The 21,243-nt window shown below is 46.9% G+C and overlaps 1 protein-coding gene across 2 annotated transcripts in view; it reads right to left on the bottom strand.

Annotated features, from left to right (window-relative positions):
* The window catches only part of CRTC1 (CREB regulated transcription coactivator 1), a 46,713-nt gene extending 30,010 nt beyond the window's left edge, over positions 1–16,703 (bottom strand). For both annotated transcript variants that reach the window (XM_084302631.1, XM_084302632.1), the window contains exon 1: positions 16,555–16,703. In XM_084302631.1, coding sequence (XP_084158757.1) covers positions 16,555–16,680 — 126 coding nt within the window. In that variant the 5' untranslated portion in view covers positions 16,681–16,703. The remainder of the gene's footprint in view (positions 1–16,554) is intronic.
* Between the last annotated feature and the right edge of the window lie 4,540 nt (positions 16,704–21,243).

The raw sequence follows: 21,243 nt of genomic DNA, 5'->3' as shown, positions 1-21,243 counted from the left end.
TTAGCCTTCCCCCGTATATACCTACCTCAAAGCATAATGTAATAGGGAGGTCACGACCATTTGTCTTTCCACTGCAGTTAAACGTGGAAATGAGGAAACACAAGAGATCGCGAACTGAAGCGGCACTCGAAAACGAGCTCGTTAAATGGCTTTGGTGTATCATTAATTTCACGAACGCTCCCTTCAATAAACACTTGGGGAGATCCATGCCAAAACCAAGGAAAGCCATCGCTCGTTATTGCTATCGTATATCATCGCCCTGGCGCACGGATCCGCGTTTTTCCTCTCGTCAGCCTCCTGCCCCTGAACGGCGAGCGGCCTCCAGGCCTCATCACACGTAGGAGACCGCCGACGGCCGCCTCTCAGATCAAGAGCAAGCAGAGCAGGCCTCTCTCCGAGCTCCTTGCACCATCAGCTTTTTAGCTGGTAAGGAATAATCTTTTAAATACTGTGAAATTAGGCCTTACCGTCACCCCGACCCGAGATCTCGAGCAAAATCCTGTCAAGGCTTTCAAAGCAGAGGGTGGGCAAAACCTCTGCAGATCTCACAGCTAGGCTCTGAGGCGACTCAGGAGTCTCGAGGCTGACTAAGGGGACCTGTTCATGAAGAAAAGTGGTACTGAAAATGGAAATCGACGTTGGTTGTGACCAAAATGAACGTTTCCTCCTTTTCCTATAAGGATACCTTATGAGGTAAATCCAGTATACTGCACAATTTGAGATCTGGGGGGATTAGGCTCGAAGAAAGGGACTGTGGGGTTTTATTCAAAACAAATAAAAAAAAAAGGAGCCTTTTATTTATAGAAAAGAATCAGATTACTCTTAAAATCTTAAGAAGTCTCATGACAACTCCAGCTTTATCTCCCGGGGTTAGATTCGATTGGAGACAACTCACCATCTATATGAATTTCAATAGGAAAGTACGATAAGGAATTACTCAGTGTTTACCAAACATATTAATTTCTTGAACCATGAGAACTTAGTGCACTTATGCTACAGCTTTTCCATCTATGTATTATGTGGCCAAGATAATAACTGCTTGACAGTTGAAAATTATTGCTAAATATTCCAGTTCTTTCCTGAGACAGCCTTTGCTAAGGAAAAAGCCTTTGCTTGTTGAACTATTTTATTTCTGCTTGGCATTCCCGTTCAGGAAAAATGTTTCCCAAATGACAGGTCCTAACTGATTCTGTAATTTCCCTCCACCAGCATTTCTCTTCTGCTACTTAAAAAAAAAAAAAAAAAAGTTTTAAGTCAAAAATGAATTTAGACCTATTTTGTCATTTAAACAAAATACTTTTGCATAAGCAGTTTTCTAGCATGGCTGAAGTTGTTCCCCAAATAAGAAGCAGATACAGTATGGGTTCAGAAGATTTGAAATTATATTAAAACCAATAAATAATATCTGCAAAGATGACAGAACATTCTGCAAGGCAGTATCAGCTCCTTTACAGCAGAGAAGAAAGGAGCAGTTACCTTTCCATGCAGCAATTAGGAATTTGTAATCAGCAACGTTCCCAACTCAGCTAACAGCAGAGTAACATTACAGGACCTTACTCAAGCTAACAGAGCTGGACACGTAATGTTTTGGTAAGAAATCAAAAACATTGCATTTAACACAATTACTGACTTGCTGTAATAGCTAATGATGCAAAAAGCTTCCAGATATTAGCTTTTATGGGAATCCATTTGTATGAAATACCTCATTGTTTCCATTTAAATTGGGCTAGTTTGCTGGATGTACAGCTGTGTGTGTAGAAAGACTCAAACTATACAGGAAAAAAAAAAAGGAGAGGGGGACATGTCCCTAAAAGCATATCCAGTTCTCCTACAGATTTCCTCTGTGTCCAAAAGCATGCAGGTGGGAATCAATGGAAGCATTTATTAAAATTGAACACTTCACCTTCTCTAAATTCTTCCCAAACAGCTAATCTGACACCAGAATTAAGTGAATCAAAACCCACTCTGTTTCTTTTAAAATGCCCCTTTTTTTACACATGAAGATTTAACTCCCATAAGTATAATAAAAGGGTGTAGCGTCCTTTTGAGAAAATTAAAAAAACACTAAGATATCTGATGAATACAGGAAGTAAGATTTCATGATAACCGTTCTGTTGCTGGTTTGCAATTTCCATACGAAGCTTTCTTATAAATTTAAAGCTTCTCACTTCAGAAAGCTCTCTCTTTAGCCTGCTGAAGCTAATAAGCAGCAAAACAAGTGCAGATTAAAATTAGAAATGTATCATTATGGCTTAATTGGAAATTAAATTCTGTTTAAAGGATTAACTCAAAGTTTTAAAGGCTGTATGAGAGGCAAATCCTGTTGTTAAAATCAGCCCAAAGTTTGCCAGTCAGACACATGTGAACATTTTCAGGAATGCCTTCTCCTAAGGCAGAAGCAGGAAGTGCCACAGAAAAGAATGTGCAGGTGCCTGGCGATTTTAGGCCAGCTGGGATTGATTTGGCATCCCCATTAATATGTCACTGCTATTTTCTGATCCCTCGTTCCCTAGGAACGAATTCACAGCCCAGCTCACGGTAGAAGGGTCCACACCTCAGTGAAGAAGCACTTAAATTACCATGCTCGGCAGCAGAGACCCCCGTGCCCCCTCGCCCACAGAAGCAGACTTTTCAGACCACGCAGGCAGCGCAGTGAGAAACTTTCCAGGTCAAGTGTGTTCGCTCTTCCTCCTCCGTGAGCAAGCAGGAGGAAGAAAGCCTTCAGAACTACTAATCTGGCTTCTTTCTCCAGCGTGAAATTAAACATTAAGTTAAACAAACCCTCAAGACAAGTCAGTTACTCAGTGGAATCCCAGGGGAAGTATTTTCTTCAAAGGGAGATTTCTTCCCATTCACAATCCTCATGTTGATAAGAAAAGCAAACACAGCCTTAAAAAAGAAAGATCAGTTAACTTCTATTTAATGATTCACAGTTATTGCATTTAGACTTGGTGGCAATATAGCCATTAGCTACAAATCACCTAATTAGCCACCTAACTATTAAATTAAAAAGTTCTTTACATTTGGGTTTAAGTTGCTGAGAAGTATCCAACAATCAACTAGCTGCTCTTACCACCAGAACAGTTTGGGTCCTCCTTCCCCCTCAAACTAACCCTTTTCCTGTTAATATTCTGATTTTTTTTTTCTATAAACCCATTTTTTAGAACACAACACTGGCTATCCAATCAATTTCTAAAATAAATACATTGAAGTAACTGCTCATTTATTAAAACAACTCCTCATGAAAGTTGTCTAGAATTTATTTAATTAAATGAGGGAGGACTCAGAAAGCAATAAAAGAGAACCCTGGTAAGCCAAGAAAATTTAAACGTTAGCCACAATTTCATTAATTACAGCAGGTATTCAGCTGTCAGGCCATCTCCACATCAGCAGACCCAGACACAATCTCATTAAAGCCAGAGGCTTAAAATTGATATTAATAATGAGAAGATAGAGAAAGTTATTAGCAGCAAAGAGCTTCATGAGCAACGGAGGACACAGTTTTGTAAGGCGAGCGAGCAGATCACGCCACGGGGAACGCAGTCTCGGCGCTCTGGCTAATTCTTCCCCAGGAAAGCTGAATAAACCTTCCCCTCTCCTTGCACCAGAACTCTCAGGACCTGAAAGACACCTCGTTAAAGAAGCTTAACTAGCAAAAAAGCACTGTGGGTGAGCTTGGTTTCTCTCGGATCATCCACCCTACAGATGGGCTTTTGGTAGTAGAAGGGAAACGGGAGACAAAAGCTCAAGCCCCCAAGGGGATGAGCCCAACACCAGGCTGCCTCAGCCGCGTGGTCCAACTTCACGCTGTGTTTCAGGGCTGCCTACCAAGGAGCACTGATGCCTGAGGACACCTCGTCTTTGCTCTCGTGGCGGCTGGAAGGTATGAAAATGATGAGTCAAAGCTGAAGAGAGCAGGGCCCAGCGGTTACAGCAGCCAGGCGTTTGTCTTCTCCCTGCCACCGAAGTCCTCACGACGCTGCAGGAGCAACTAAAGCCTTGTTCAGAGGCGGTTGCTTTTTCCAGATTGCTCAACACAAAATATGGGGGATCTATCAAAGGTGATAGATGGGTGTGACGGGCTCCTCCTGGACCCGTGCCGTGCATAAGGCACTTCAAAAACCTGGTGTTGCCTTCCCCTGGGGCAGCAGGTCTGTCAAACGGGACACTGCAAACACCCAGTCCTTTTATTCCAAAGCTTGCACCCCAGCTATCTTCCTACAAAAGAAGGATAATCACCTTACAAGAAAATCATAAAGATTAAATTGGTTTTGAACAAGGATTCCTGAACAGCATACAGCACGGAGAGCTTCCCCGGGGGCTTCACTTTCCTATCAGCAAACCCAAGTTGGAGCAGTGTGCTCCAAGGCCCCGGGCCACGAGCTGAACAGCACCGATAAGCCCCGATATCGAACAGCCTCCCCTACCGCTACCTGCTTCCTGCTGCTCGAGGCAGGGGGCACAAGTGAGAAATTAATTAAAGGCTATCATCCTGCTCGTGCAAAAGGGGCTGAACGAAGATCAGGAGGACTTTTGGAGCGCCTGACTGTTAAATCTATATAAAGCTTTCATAGTCGGAGCACAACTGGTAAGTGAATACTGACTGGTTTTAATCGTGCTGCTGGGTTTTTGACAGTTTATTGCAAATAATTAAAAAGACTTCCATTATTTAGATGTGCAGATTAAAACCCACCCACGCACGTTATCTAATAGCCCAATAAGTGGGTAAGGAAGAGATGGGTGTCCATGTGCAATTTTAGCCCTTCCCTTTCATTTTCCACGTAATTAAAAATTAGATGAAGAATACTAACAACATTAATTCATTTGAGCATACATGCACAGAAGCATGCGTACACGAGGAGTTGCTCCTCGATGCAAAGTACGTCCTGATGGGCAGGGGAAATAAACCATGAGATGCGAAACCACTCCTTCTAAATCGTATTTCAGAGCACCTAATGCTACCCTGCCTACCGTAGAGATGCAGTATCAGGAAATTACAGTTGAAGCTCTTTGATCAAAGACACTGATTCTCTAGAAAATGGCTTGACCACAGAGCTAGCTGAAAAATATCTTGAATTACACAGAAGTGAGCAGTCTATCAGCGCCTTAAAGCTAATGAATGCTGCGGAAATAAAAAGGGAACTCTGAAAACTGCATTCTTCTAAAAATCAGAGCACATTTAAATGCGCCTGCTGCAAAGAAGTGACACTGTTCTTTTCTTTCTGAATAATCAGCCAGGCAGGGCAACAAGGAAAAGCAAACCCGCACACACAGAGTAGCACTGGAGCGGAAAAAGCACAACCAGCTTCTTCACAGCTCCCTGGCTAATGGAGACAAGCTTCACAGATGAATTTGTCAACGAAAAAGAAAAGAGAATCCCTCGCATTTCTCTCTCCTTTGGGCTGTCACAATCAGGAAGAAACTCCATCAAGCCAGCTTTTTAAAACAACTTATTTCCTGCAGTTTCAAGTACTGATCCAAGAGCAGCAGCGGATCCAAATGCACAGCTGTTCCTCCCAGGAAGACTGGTAAAGGAAATGAAGTCTGAAGTTTAGAGGAAAGGTATAATCCACAGTGATAGCAGCTGCTCCGTCTGGGTCGCTTGGGATTTAAAATATTCCATCATCAGCTTTATAACACAGCGTCTTGCCATGTTTTGTTGAATTTTAGTATGTTTTTATTGTCATGAAAGTGAAGATTTTAACACTGGCTAGAAACAGACAAGTGCGGACAAGCAGAGCGAAAGTTTCCCTTGTTGCCTCTGCCAATCCTATTTGGCCTTATAATGCTGTTAGGATCCTAGTGCAATAGATATTGCAGAGAGAAGTACTACCAAGCCAAAACAGGAAGCCAAATGTCTACTACAAACTAAGTGAAAATTACCACGAAAAAATCCAGACATATGGTATGAACTGGATTTGAACCCAGGCTTTCAGAACTGCTACATCATTGTTTACTCTTCCATCACCATAACTGTCATTTAAGTCACTTTCAAGTATTTGTTCCATTATCACATCGACATTTTGGGACGCAAACAAAAAAAACTCTGCAGGCCAGCCCAAATATAGTCAATAATAATAAAAATTTGAGCAACAAAAAAAAAAAAAAAAAAAAAAAAAAAAGGATTTTTGCTTCTTTTTTGGGGAAAGAAATCTGTTGCAATAAACTGGAATTTAGCAGCCACAAGACAGCAACAGCTTTGTTTTTGCCACGCTGAACCAGTTCACAACAAACTCTTTGCTAGAGGCAGAGCAGCACAGGCTCAGGCTTACCGAACACACGAGACCCAGCACCACACTGATTTTTATCAGCGGACAGCTACGTACACCATCCAAGGACGGATGGTTTTCCTTTCTCAAAGGCTTTAGATATTAACAACAAAACTGGAGGTGACATTCAAAGACCAGAACCAAAGGGATTCTGCTACAGCCCGCGAGCAGCCCGGCTCAAACAACTCTGTGCAAGGGCCTGCAGGGACAGGAAGGGGAGGCAGAATCCTGCCCCTCTATCTCACGGAGCCAGAAGGAAACGGGAGCTCTCCCCAGATGTAATCAAAACCCAAACTGACCTCAGAAGGGGTTTTCACCACTAGAGTAATGAAATCCTCTAGTTAGAGGACAGGGGACAGCAAGCTAGCTAACTTCAGCTTTTATATACCTGATTAACTCAAAGGTGGCCTGATGTAACACAGGGATGCCACAATTCCAGTTGCTTACCAGTAACCGCCAGGTCTCAGAGGGGATGCTTCTTCTGGAACACCACCATGGGTCCCTTGGGGCTGCATAAAAAGCTCTTTAAAGTCCAGAATGATTCTGTGCTTTGAAGAGGAGATGAAGAATAAGCTCTCACCCCTAGTGCCTATGAGAGTGCTAGCCATTTGAGGAAGGTATTCATCTCAGTTCACTTTTGGGAATCTAAAAGTCATTTAATTTTTGCTTTATATCCAGAAAGCAAAGGACTGTGAGCAGGAGCGCTCTCTCTGTGTTTCAGGAGGCACAGTAGTTATCCTGCTGTAGGCTCTCCCTCCTCGAAAGCCCATCTGGGCCACCCGGCTGATCTGTGATGCAGGGAGCAGGCGAAAAGCAAATCTGAAAAGATTACACCCGGCCCCAGCCCCCGCAGCCGAGCAGCTCAGGTGCAAAGCGTCACTACTACAAACCAGCTTAAAACAAACTTCTCCCAACTGGTAACTGTAATACCGCTTTGCTAAAAGCATTCTAATCCAGTCAAATAAATTTCATTCATAAGAGCTGAAATATATATTGATCAGCAAAGCTTAAACAGGGATCACTTGAGTCCCTGCCAACGAGCAATCACTGCACTTTTAGCACTCCAAGAGAGCCAATTATTACTCATGAGTTCATGATGTTTTCTTCACCTTCCTGTTGAAGAGATTATTTAAGACCTCAGATCACTTAACTGGATTGTTTTGTCCTGTTATGAGTCATCTACAAATTCCAAGGCACCATTCGTGAGCTGAAACCAAGTCCCCAGATTGCCTCAGCTCCAAAACTGGGAGGAAACGGGGCCATAAAAATTACACCCATCCCAGGGCCCCCGTCCCCAGGTGTCTTCTAGAATTCATGTGAAAGTGAAAACATCTCACCTCCCTGCGTCCTGTTACTATTTAGAAACCACCCCACATCCACATTACACTCCAGAGCATAAAAACCTTTACCCTGTAAATCCAAAGAGACCAAACCAGAAAGTTTAAAAGTCTCAGAGAAAAAGCTAGGGGAGAGGGAAGAAGGTAGTATTAATGCTGGATTTCATTAAATCTATATACATATATATTTAATTTCTGTTTGATTCCAGCATAACTTCAAAGAGTGGCCCTTCCTTACACATTACCTGCATTTAACTATCTCCAGAAAACAAACTGTTATGAAGCTCTGGGTATCTCGTGGTCTGAGGGCAAGAACAAGCCTTGCAGAATTTGCCTAATGATAACAATCCAGTTCAATACGCAGGCTGTCACCCTGTGTTTAAAAACACTTGGCTATTTCTGGGGAACAAAGGTTTACTGTTTGAAACTTCGCAGTCACAACTGAGTCGCAAGTAAAAACAGGATACAGCACAAGGAGACTTAAAATAGTGACTATTCTTCAGAGTTCTGCTCTATCACCGGGCAGAGAGCCAAGCTAAGCTACAATATGAACCAAACCTGATTTGCACTGCTTTTAAAAACAAACCGGATCCCGTCTCAGTTCCCAGAGTGCCACCCTTCTTTTCTGAACGGGTCTCAGCAAGAGCAGCGCGCGTACGGCGCCGATAATCCGGTGTAATACTGCAGGGAGGACTCGTGCTCGAAACTCATTGATTATTTGATAGCAAAAAGAATTCCTTGCCTTGCTGATGCATTTAAACCTTGTGTTATGCTCAAAATCTATTTACTTTAGTGCTGATTATTATTCTAGCAGCCTACTTTAAAGGAAATACTCATTCTGAGTAGGGCAACACATCTGCTTGCTGGCTGATGGGCAACATCTCAGAGGATAAATGTGTCCAGTCTAACAAAAATGTTCCCAAATTGTACCCGCTCCTCCTAGAGAAACGTCTCGGAAAAAAAAAATGAAAAAAAAGTGGAGATGCCCTCATTAAGCAAGATAAAAATAGCTTTTATGTTCCATTTTTTATTTTTAGCGAAAGAATGAAAATTCAGTTATGTAACCCTACGAGTTTTGTAAATTAAAAGACAAACAGGGCATGTTTGGGCTCCTTGGAGTTTGTCAGCTGCACCTAGCCGTGCTCAGGGAGCTGCCACGAGCTCAGCCAGCTCCATTAGAACAAGAGTGCTGCAGAACAAACCTGAGACAGCTGCTGCCGAGGCTCCTGTAGGTTCAGGGATGGATAAAACCATTTCACAACACCAAAAATTCCCCCATCCCCAAATTCACCACGAAACTTTGCAGTCCACCGATTCCTCGCGCTGCTCCTACTGCAGCACACCCTTAAGCCCTCGTATTACGGCTCAAGGAACTGCTTATAGCTCCAGCGACGGAGCTCCAGACAATCCCCCAGGTATTAAAAAAAGCCTGCCATTAGAGTCCAAATTCTTCGAATGCAGAATGCTCCTGCAATGTAATCATTGCACTGCAGAAGTGAAAAATCTAATTACAATGAGAAGGTCAATAAGGCATTCGGATGCGTGTAGGCTGGTGGAAACTTGCTCAATACGGAAGGTATTATTTTTGCTCTTCCCTCACGAGTGGAAAAACGCCGAAGAGGCCGGGGGAGAAGGGTCTCGTGGACCCAGGACTGAAAACCCACAATGAGGACAGTCACCACGTGTTGGACACACAGACAGAACGAGGGAAAAGCCATCTCCCCCTCCAATAATTTGCATGAACATGACCGACACAGGACCCCAAGAAAAGGAAAAAGGTGAAAAGGCAACGTATTAATCAGTCTCCCCTTCTGCCACAGGTTTTTCTCCCTTAAGCCAGCTTACAGGTATCAAAACACAGCGTAAGGACTCCAGAACAAGAGAGGAAGAGTCTTCTGCACCGCTACAGGATGCTGCTTCCACCACGATGAGTCCAAAGAGCACCGAGCACAAACAGCAGACATACACGTACACCTGGAGTTGAGAACCATCATCATCTGCCTGAAAACACACGGATTTGGGGAAATCAGCCCCAATTCCCTCCCTTTGAAACCTTGGCCAGGCAAGGAAAATAATTCTAACACGAGAAGTAATGGTTGGGTGTCAAAATTAACTGAAAATTCATCTGAGAGAAGTGCAGCCTGCCATCAATACGTCGTACTGGTACACGGTGACACGCAGCTGTCTTAAAAACCACGACCGAGTGATGCAGCAGGGACATCTCAGGGAGATTTTCCCAGTTTTCAAGCAAAGGGATAGGACGGACTTGCAAAAACAAGGAAAATTTGCCCGCAAAATACAGGCTTTTACACCAGGAAGGATCATCAGCGCTGCAGAATTGTTACTGCAGCCCGAGGTTGGAAGGCTGCTGCTGCATTATTTAAGACCCAGTTTTTTGTGGGTGTGTGGTGTTGTTGTTGTCTGATTGCAAAGGATTGTTCTGGTACAAGGGGAAGAATTTGCAGTTCCTGGGAAATAATTTGCAAAACAAAACTATTATCAACGCTCAGCTACAACTTTATAATTTATAAAGTAGCAATGAGATCATGTGAAAACATCGCTGGTTGACAAACACGCGCTTCTGCAAAGCTCATTTGGCTCGACAAGTGCCAGAGGAGATCTTGACAGAAATCGTATTCCTGGATATCATTTACACAGCACTAAACATCCTATGCAAATCATCTGACACAAATCAAAGCAGCATTTTAAATATTAACTCCTACACACTATCATATACGCAGATCTTAGCTAATGAGTTAATAAATACTTACAGTTTGGCTGCCACCTCTAGTTTACACCAAGCCCTTTGGGACTGCATTTTTTTTTGTTGAAACTGAAGTAGTTTCGACCAAAAGAAAAAAAAAAAGGAAGCAGCGCCGAGGTCGCAACTTCTTGCTGTCACAAAATGAACACTGCTGCAAGCTTATGTTCGCAAAAAAAATCTACCAGATTTTGACAGTTTGCTTCTTTTCACCCACTTACTCCAAGCCTGTCAGCTACCATGTCTCCTCGGCTACAAAGCAACAGCTACTGCAGCACATTTACAAGAACGCTAGGGTAAAGCTCCAGCCATCACAACTAGAAATGCTACTTGAAAAAGGAAAATATGTGTATTTTTTTTAAAAGGTAAGGTATCCCGTTTGCTGCAAAGAGCCCTGAAGTATGCTCGAGTTACAAATAGTGCATTAGGTACAAAAATATTGATGGCACACACCCTTAGGGAGTTCATGGAGATTGACAACGCTGCTGTAATTCAGCCCAAGAACACGCTCCTTGGCAATTAGAGATAAAACCCAGAAAACTAAGACAAATATTTAGCCTTTAAGCCATTTTGCTTAAATCCCCGCTTGAGAAAATATCCATTTTTTGCCAAATCAGCACTCCATTACTGCCCTGGTGCAGGTGTCCAGCAGCGCTCAGTGGCTTCTTACCGTGCGTCGAGCAAGAGCTGGAGGCTGCAGGGCTGGAGCTCACCTCGAAGCCTGGGCTCATCGCTTGGTTTAACTTGGGTCTGCTGCCTACCAGGCCAGTAAGGGAATCCTAACTGAAGCCATTGGCATCAATAAATCAATCAGAAACCAGGAAGCAAGTTGGTAGAACTTGATGAACTGCAGGTTAAAGCAGGCGCCTCCCCAGTTATCGCAGGGAATCCACAATGGTCAGAGAAGTAAAACGAAGTTTGCACAGTAGAAAAAAATTCAAGTGAAACTAAAGACGGTTTGCACCCAGACCAAATGAGTGCTGCAAGCAGGTTTCAGTGCAACCTATTCCTGAAAAATGCTTGAGGGATTCCTGAGGGACAGGTCTGTGGTCCACTCCCCGAAGCTTACTGGGGACAATGCTCATCCTCTGCCACTCTACGGATGCCAGCAGGTAACGCAGGTTAACACAGAATCAACTCCTGCTAACCAAACTTTTTGCTCCTGTAGGTTTGCAACTCTTGCCTTTGCCACTATGCCTCAAAGCCATCAACACTTCGTACCTCTACTTGTAAATACAAGACATAAAAAAAATTAAAAATCAGTACCCAGCCCTAAAACTGCTCAGGATCTTAACTGTGAGCAGAGCTCACCTCTGCAAGAACAGCTCTGCGGGTGTGTAATTCACTCGGAGGAAAACCCCAAATCACCCTCAAATAGCTGGGAGAGCTGGCTGCACGTAGCTCTGAGAACACGTTCTTACAAAGTTCTTACAAAACTCCTTACAAATCCGTTCACGCTCTTACAGAATTTCCACAAATGCAAATTTCTGCAAATATTCTCCAGGGCTGAAGCTAAAGACAGCTCCGAACTGCAGCACGCCGAGCAGAGCTCCACCCGTTCACCCGGTGAGCTCCCAACAAGGCAGTGCCAGGCATCAGCTGCACGCTCACAGCCCCACGTGCCCGCGGACCGTCCCTACCTCTGCCAGATCCTCAGAGCAGAAGGAGCTGGCCGCTGCGCAGAAAGGTTCCGTCTGCGAGCAGCCGTAACGCACATTAATGATGAATAATCAAAAAGTTGTCATCTCCTTCGAAAAAATAACACAACAAGCCCCCGACGTGGTTTACCAGCAGCGATACTATGCTGCTACAAGCACACGAGCTGGGCAGCGTGGCACATCAGAGGCGACTCGCTGTGTTTACCTTGGACAGCTCAGGCCGGCTGCAGGAGTACAGAGCCCCTTTGTGTCCCCGCGGGGAGCTCAGCTTTACCTTTTCACCCATTTTCACTCTGATTCCTGTGCAGAACTACCGAGGCCTCATCGCCATTTCAGGACACGTGGTTGAGACCGGCAGCACCCCGGGGTGGGCTGTTGGGGGACACCCCCGCGCCCCATTTCTTCCTCCGGACACGGCGGGCGCAGGGGCAGCAGCGACAAAAAAGCAGCACACAGAGCTCCAAGTCCAACATTTCTGTTTCAAGAGGAACTCCCAACACGACTGGCTTGCACAAAACTACTTCCAGCTGAAAGCGCTGAGCTCGGAGGGCTGAGAACTAATTTGATGCATTTCTTTAATATCTTTCAGTCGTATGAAAATGCCGTTAGGCAGCCAGGAATTTCTTTTTTTTTTTTTTTTTAATCAAATTATTAAACAAAAACATCCTGAAGACATCAGGAATCACTGTGACACCGTCTCACCATCGTTAGCGTTTATCATTTTTAAAACTGCAGATTAACGACCCCGATGTAAGTAAGCTTTTAAATACTGTTTTGCATACTAGCTGCATCTAATGAAGATCTATGGATTTTGATCTCTGCTGCAGCAAGCAGCTGCAGGTAAACAAATAACTGCCTCACACTTAAGTATTAATTTTATTAGAGGTGTGTGCCTTTGTGCACGTATGAATACAAACTAGGGGTTATTTTACTCTATTTTCTTTTTATTTCACTGCAGCCAAATGGCTACCAATGGAGAGCTACGCCACTACATTCCATTTAAGCTTGAAATAAACACTTAAAACTGGACCTTTATAGTAAAAATATTCAGGTTTAAAGTATTTTAAATGTGAATGTGAAATACTTTTCACTTCACAAAGTTTTCAATACCTTGAAAAGCAACACAGGCACCCACAACTTCTGATGCCACCTAAAACGACGCAGAGAGCCCCTGCCACAGCACCACCACAGACCGACAAGGCGCTGAGCTAAGGACTTGGCAGCAGAGAAAATTAATTTTGCATGACTGAGGAATATTGGCTATTACCAGAGGTCTTCTTCTGAGAGATGCCATAAGCAGGAGCTCACTGAAACACCCTCCCCGAGTTGCCTGCACAGGGGCCACGTGGATGTGGCAGGTGTGTAAGCAGCGCTGGAGTTTTGTGGAAAGCTTCCCAACATCATCGCTCACCTCATTTCTTTTCCTCCCCGTTTTCACTGCAGGACCATCACTGTCAGCCCAGCGCTCCAGCTTTTGGGGTTTAGGGCTTTTGGGGGGGGGTCTTCTTTTTAAGGTAACACTGCAAAGTCCATAAGAGGGAGCTCAAACACAGCTCCAGCTGAAATCCCTCAAAAGTAAGTGACTTTAACAACGTGTATTTTAAATAAATAAATAGGTAATCAGCCCTGGGGAGCCGAGAATGTTTCTGACCGACCAAGAGCTGCCTCCACAATGCAGGTGACAAGCTTTAAAAACTTCAGTCCTTCAAACGCCATTTGAAGAGCCCAGCACTACCTGTGTCATCTCGCTCATTATTGTTTTGTTAATTGCAATTTTAAAAGGCAGCAGCGATCAGCACCGGGCTGCGTTACAACAGAAACTGAGAGTAGGCCCTGGTAAACAACTCATCCCCAAGGCAGAAATCAGTGCGGTTCTAGAATTTCACGCTTTACATGAAGAAAAAAAAAAAAAAAAAGGAGAGGAGCAGAACCACAAGCAAAATACCGGAGTCACACAGAACAAACTCCCCCTCTCCTCACCCACTTTGTTACTATGGGACTGGCAGAAATCTCTGGATTATAAACACGAAGGTCCCACTCACAAGACAATTAAGCAGATCCAGTGCTTCTATCAGCCACCCACCTCCAAGGCTCTTTGCAAGCTCTGCGTCTCCCAGAACAGCTAAAACGCGTTTTGCATCGGGCAGCTGCAAGCCAGGACTCTGCTGCTCCTGAAAATTGGGGGATGCTTTGGAAGCCAAAGCGATTTCATTTGCAAAGGGATTATTTTTTTTTGTCAACTGCAATACACAAGTAAAGGGTGAACATCACACGCTGCTTTGTCCTGGGTGAAAAAAAAATCATATAACATAAAAATCTCAGGTGGGCTGAGCAGCAAAAATAGGTGAAAGATTAAGAGGTCCCAAAGCAGGCTCAGGGACTGCATGGGAACGCACCAGAAATGGTGGAACGGTAGTTCCCTGCCTCTGCTGTGACCAGTAACTAACAATAAAAGAGACGAGATGGTAAACATTGCAAAAAGACAATTACTAATAATGAAAAGGCAGCAGAAATTTTGGGCTGCTTCCACAAACTGAGTAACGCATTTTCGAACTGACAGCGAAGCGCTGGTTGCCAAATGAAAATGAGAGCAAACGGCAAAGTTGTGCTTAACCCCTTTTTGCTTTTATACTGTATTTTAAACACCGATGAAATCATGGAATTTAGAAGAAAAAGTCTACAAAGGAGACATTTTACTCAGCTGTTTGGTCAGTGTTTCCATCACTTCAGTACCCAGAATCCTCAGACAAACTTATTCAGCTTGGGTCCTTTTCTCAATACCGGGTTCTTGAAAATAAAATAGGTTTGCAGATGCAAACCCTGGACTAGGAACGCTCAGATCTGGGAGAAACCAAACTGGGATCCTTACCTACGGCCATCCTTATCTCGCAGAAGGAAGATGCCAAATGTAAGAGCTACCTGAAGGACCATCTCTAATTGCAGGCTTCAAGAACTCTCTCGAGAATATCCAGCTCTCCGGTGGTAGCCAGGTACTGGCCACCAAAAGGCAAAAAAATAAAATCAGGGCACGGAGCTACGCAGGCACAACAGAGGCTCAAGGAACAAGAAGAGTCCAGTGACTGCCAACATCTCTAACCTGTCCTCGCCATGCTCTCAGCTGACTCCAGCAGCAGCTCCAGCATGGCATCCTGCGTGAGACATCAACAAACAGTTCAGCACGCGCAGCTCCGACCCGCACCTTCCCGCGCCGGGGCTGACAGCAGCAGCGTGCCTTTGTTTTACACCTGAGCAGCAGCAGCATCGATTCCAAACAAATATTGACTCTATCCTGACACAGGTTTTCCTGCGAACCCAAACTGTGCGCTCTCTTGTTCCCCTGCAGCCGCAAACAAGGCTGTAAATTTCCCTTCAACAGTTAAAAAGAGAAACGAAAGCGTCGACACGAGCAGGTGAGACGAGAACGGCGCAGAAAAGCTGGGATACCCGGGGATGTGAACCAGAAAACGCTGCCTGTGCTTGGCAAACGCCTCCCCTCTGCCGTTAGCTCTCTGCGGAGCCGCCAGGAGCCACGGAGGGATCGGAAGGGCCCAGGAGGGACAGGAGGTGACACTGGGTCCTGCAGCTCCCCGGGGTGCTGAGGGCCCGGGGATGCTCCAGCAGCCTTGGGGGCAGGCAAGGCTTAGGGCCGCGGTGTGGGGGCGAGCAGAGGGACCCCCCCCAGAGCCAGGCCTGGGAAGGGGTGAGGGATGGGGACAGTCCCCTCAGAGCCCCCCTAAAAACCAGGCCTGGCAAGGGGTGAGGGACACGAAGGCCCACATTAGAGCCCCCCTCAGAGCCGGGCCTGCCAAAGGGAAGGGATGGAGACCCCCCCTCAAAGCCAGGCCTGTCCCAGGGCCCCCCCCCCCAGCTCCCTCAGAACCAGGCCTGGCAAGGAGCGAGGGATGGGGACCCCCCCCTTAGAGCCAGGCCTGGAAACGGCTGAGGGATGGGGACCTCCCCACACCCAGACAGGGCCCTAGAAAGGGGCGAGGGGGCCTTAACCCACCCCCCCCATCCTCCCCCCCCCCAAAACACCCCACGCAGGCCCCGACCGGGCCCTGCCGCACCTCGCAGCCCCCCTTCAGCCCCCCCCCGGTCCCTCACGACCCCCTCCCAGCCCCCCCCAGCCCCTTTCCATGCGGATGGGGGCTGTGTGGGGGGGTGGGGGGGGCGCTGCCCCCCGCCCCGACCCGAGGCCTCCTCCCGCCCCCACCAGGGGGCGCTGCCCCCGCCCCGCCCGCAGCCGCTGCCCCCGGCCCGGGGAACGAGGGGGGGGGGGGGGGGGGGGGGGGGGGGGCGAAGCTCCGTGAGGAGAATGAGGGAGACAAGGTGCGGGGGGGGGGGGGGGGCGCCGCCCTTCCTCCCCCCCTCCCCCTCCTCATCCTCCTCCTCATCCTCCTCACCCCCTCCCCTCCGCCCTCCCTTCAGCACCGTCACCACAGAGGGGCCCCCTCAGCGCCTCAGCGCGCGCGCCCCCCCCCCCCCCACCTCTCACCCCCCCCCCCCCATTTTCGGGGGCTCGTCCTCACCCGGTGGGCGCGGGTGAGGCTCAGGTCCTTCATGACCTCCTCGAAGGCCGCCGTCTCCTCGGCCTGCTTCTGGTTGTGGAGGGCGATCTTCTCGCTGAATTTCCGCGGGTTGTTCGACGCCGCCATCTTCCCCCGTCCGCATCCCCCTCCCCGCGCCGGACGGGAGGGGGGGGGGGGGGGAGGGGGGAGGGAGGAGGCGTGGGGCGCATGCGCGGCGCGGCGCGTGCGGAGGGAGGGGAGGGGGGAGCGGCGCGCACGGCGCCTGCGCGGAGCGGGGAGGGAGGGGGCGGTGAGGGGGCGGCGGGGCGCGTGCGCGGGGAGGGAGGGAGGGGGAGGGGGGAGCGCGGCGCGTGCGCGGAGGGGTGGGAGGGAGGGGAGGGGGGAGAGGGGCGCATGCGCGGTGAGGTCGCGTTCGCGCCTCAGGGAAGGGTTAGGGGGGTGGGGGGGGGGGTGAGGGAAAGGTGGCCCCGTGTCGGTCCGCGGGTGGGGGGATCCTGAAGTGAGGAAGAAATTGGGAATTTTGGACGCGCCATGTGGTTTTTAAGCAATAAAATGAAAATCTGTAGCTCACGTTTTCTGTCATAAATTACCGAGGGGGTGCTCGGGTCTTCCCGCCTTGAGAAAACGGAGGCAGAATTGCCTGAGTGAAGCAGTTCTCAGAGCATCCCATACCAGGAACAACCCCGCTGGGTTCCAAACAGGATTCCCATCCCCTCTTCACAGAATCCCAGAATTATTAAGGTTGGAAAACACCTCCAAGATCATCTGGTCCAACCATCCATCACCCAACCACCAATGTCAACCACTAAACCGTGTCCCTAAGCACCATGTCCAAACACCCTCAGGTCTGCCTTCCCATGCTCAGATGCAGCAGCGTGTGAAAAAGGGGAAAACATAAAAAATAAAAACCTCCAAATTCATTAGCAAGTCTTTTAGGATGAGCAACAGTTCCTCCAGTAATCACTGCCTCATGGAGGCTACAATAGGTGAAGCCAGAAGAGAAGCCAGAGCTGTGCAGTGGATGTGTGGTACTGAGACACCAAGTGAAAGTACTATTTCTGGTAAAGGTTTAGGAATCATCAAAGGCTGATGTTTTTGTGGACCGTTTAGGTGTGATGTACAGCCAAGCAGAAGATGCTACTGCAGTTCTGAACTGCACAAATGGGCGCATCCTTCCCCCGCAAGCGCGTTTTCCCTGCCAAATTCCTCCCAGCACACCCAGCTCCACCAGCTGCCCTGCCCCATGGCATGAACCCCAACTCCACACCGCCAGCACCGGGTTTATTTCCCCGCCAAGGAGTCAAGGCCTCGGCCAGCAGCGGCATTTCTGGCAGGAGGACAGGAGCACAAGCAGCGATGACCCCGTCGGGCTGGGAGCAGGCAGTTCCAGGAGCACGGCCGTTTCGAAACACAGAACACGAGCTTAGGCTGCTAAGCCATTGATTCCAGCTGTGTTAACATCCAACTGGTGCAAAGTACTGTGATATGCGAGACACACGCATTAAGTGGTAATAAATCCTGAAGATACCGTTTCCCAACGCCCACGCGCTGCCCTTTACACTTTTTTTTTTTTTTTTTTTTTTTTAATGAAGCAATGGAGATAAAGTGGGCACTCCCCTTTTTTTGGTGCATCGCTCTGCCCCTGAACAGCACCTACCCCTGTAACCCAACCCTGTAATGGCTGAGCTATGGGAGCAAAGCAATTAGACATCGCTCTCACTTCCACTCTCGACCACCTCTGTGGCCTTGTTTTAGTCAGGTTACCCGTCACTGATAAGCGCTTCCTGCCCACGTAAAAATAAGAGATTATAATTCTCCACCACTACAGTTGGAGATGGATGGATGGAACTCAATTCAGCAACTGTCAGGAGAAGTTTTAGCAGCAAAGTCACGTCCTACCCTCAACGCTAGTTGCCAGCTTGCACTTAAGAGTTTATAACGTGGTATGAGATAGCATCGCAGAAAGCAGAGCTGGGACTTCAAAGACCATTGAGGCCATTCCCTTGCAGGATCAGCCGTACCCGTGCCATTCCTGACAGATGTTAGTCTAACCCGTTCCTGTATTTTTGACCAGGCATAAACAGCCAGCACTCACAATCAGATAAATACCCTCTAGCTGCGTACATGAACAGCACATGACCTGCGAAATTGGACTGTCACGCTAAAAGCATACACACCTTCAGCTTTAGCACTAAGACACCTATTATCCAGCATGCTTTTGCTTGAGAAGCAAGATGACGATAAGTAATTTGTTGAGTTGTACGGGATTTAATACTATAGGTGGTCATATCAAGCATCTACAGACCCAGCTGTTGCTGGGCCTGTTTTAGCACCAAAAGATTAAGTGCCTAAGATGAAACTTGATAAATTTTCCCCTCTTGGATCTCTCAAGATTGAAGAGAGTGAAATCTCCCCTCTGACGGCTACTCTGGCTCTTGGTTCGCAGGGAAGGAACGCAGATGGCCAGGGAGGCGGGGGGGTTACGACTTCCTCCCTTCGGAAGACTCCCTTTTCGTATTGTTTCGCCTGTGCAGCTTTATCAGATTGAATTCCATTGTGCAACTTGGACCCTGCTTCTGATCTGAAAGTCTCCGATTTTAAAACAGTTTGCGTAACAAACTTCTCTTTAATGCAACACTTGTGTTTGCTGAGTCGCTTCTGGAATTTCTCACCCACTCACAGCTCCTCGTTTTGGGGTGTGGGTGGATCTGAATGGCTGCTAAGTGCATGACCTAGCAGACAATGTAAATCTTGACTGCATTAAGGCATTGGCAAGGAGACATTTCAGATTGGTGCCAGGTTTCCTTCTTCCTCCACTGAAGGAGATATGCCATGGCTTTGACAAAATGATGAGCTCATACCATAAGTATTATTTATGTCTCCTGCCGTCTTCACCTTGAGCACATATGGGGCCATGTGAGAACAACTTGATCTCACTAGAAAGCTGTGATGGGATCCCTTGAGACAGCAGTTCCTTCTCCCCCAGCCTTCCAGACGTGTTATGAAAAAGTTTCTTATAAGGGAGAATCAGAGCTTTGCTCTGAAGCAAACAAAGAGTCATCAGAGGACCGGGGTGTTGTGCTCACATCTGCTTTTGTTGCAAACAACTCCTTACTGAGCAACCTGCAGCTTCTTCGAGCAGATGCAGCCGAGAGCAAGCGGGTAGCAGGGAGGAGGGTTTGTTTACTTAGCACTTGTTTGTTATCCTCTGGATCCTTCGGAATTGCTCTGGCAGATGAGATCCAGCTACTTCCATATTCTCCCTTGGAGGCTTCAGAGGAAGGTGTGAGGCTGAAAAAACTTCCACAACAGCAGACAGCAGGAGACTGTGCCGTGATCGACAAATAAGCTGAACTTTTTTTTTGCTTACAGACACAAAGATTTTGATCTCTCACACTTCCTACTTAATGTTCCTGTTGATGTTCCCATTATCCTCAGGGAAGAATATCCTGTGAAATCCACAGAGTCCTGAGTTCCAATGCTATTTTGAACCGAGCTCCGAATTGTGCTTACAGGGGGAGAACATTTTCTTGTTTCACCTGGAATTTCTGCACGTTTCTTTAATTTAAGAAGTCCTTGCTTCCCGAGGGCAAATAAAAGCACCTGAATTACCCTCTCTACACCATTCATCAAACCTGATGGGCAGCCCAAGCAAACCAACTCACAGACCTGCACAGAGCACCACAATTCCCCCATCCTGCCACTGCCATCCTTCCCATTTAGCTTCTTCACTGTTGCCCGTAATTTCTGAAATTACAGCAAGAAAGCAAACACCGACTGCTGCAAGATATTATTCTCATTTCTACGAGTCTTATGTTCTGGTGCTCTGTAATACTTTGGCAGCCCAACAGAGGATTCTGTTACAGTTATTTTTCCCAGAATCGAGGCTTGGCTTCACGCCACGCTGAAGCAAGAAGTATTCCCATGATGCTGAGGTGATGGGGTGAGCTGGGAAAGCGCGTGCCACTTTCCGTCTTCCCAAAGATAACCCTCGAAGAGTGGGCAAAGCTTCCCGTGCAGGTATTTTTCGCAATCAGCACTAAAAGGTGAGGCACCGGTGAGAACCAGGCACTTTATTGAAGCAAACAGGAAAGCGGGAAGTCCTTTTTACCACTAAGAGATCACACCACTGCAATCAAATGGCAGATCAGACACAGCAACATGTCAGAGAGCGACATGTTTCCTTCCACAGCCTTCTGTCGAGGCAAAGTTCAGGCAATTTGGTGATGTTCTATGTATAAAGCTGCAGAAATAAATTATTTTTAAATCTCACGGTTTGGCTTCGGAGACATATGCAAAAAGGGTCATAAGCAATGGAGTTCAAATCCCGACTTCTTCGCAGAAGTTTCCTGAGCACTCGTATTATAAAACGGGGTAGGCACCAACCATGTGCATGGAGCTGCACAAGGATCAGGCTTGTCCTGCTCTCTCCTGCTACTTTCAAGCAGAAGTATAATCCTATTAACCACTGGCTTCAAATGTGGCTAATAGGCTCCACGTAGTTAACTACCTGCCTACTCCTCGGTGGAAAAGCAGCCCCTGCTATTTCCTTGCCTTAGGACAGATGTTTACCTTCAAACCAAAGGCTCAACTTACACATTTTTATGCTGAAGGTATTAAAAAAAAAAATAAGATCTAAGGGTGAAAGAGAATCTGTTTGCAGGAACGGGTAATTTCTGCATAAAAACC

Source organism: Netta rufina (genome assembly GCF_964035555.1).
Source record: "Netta rufina genome assembly, chromosome: 28".
NCBI lineage: Eukaryota > Metazoa > Chordata > Aves > Anseriformes > Anatidae > Netta > Netta rufina.
This window is presented reverse-complemented; position numbering and strand designations above follow the sequence as displayed.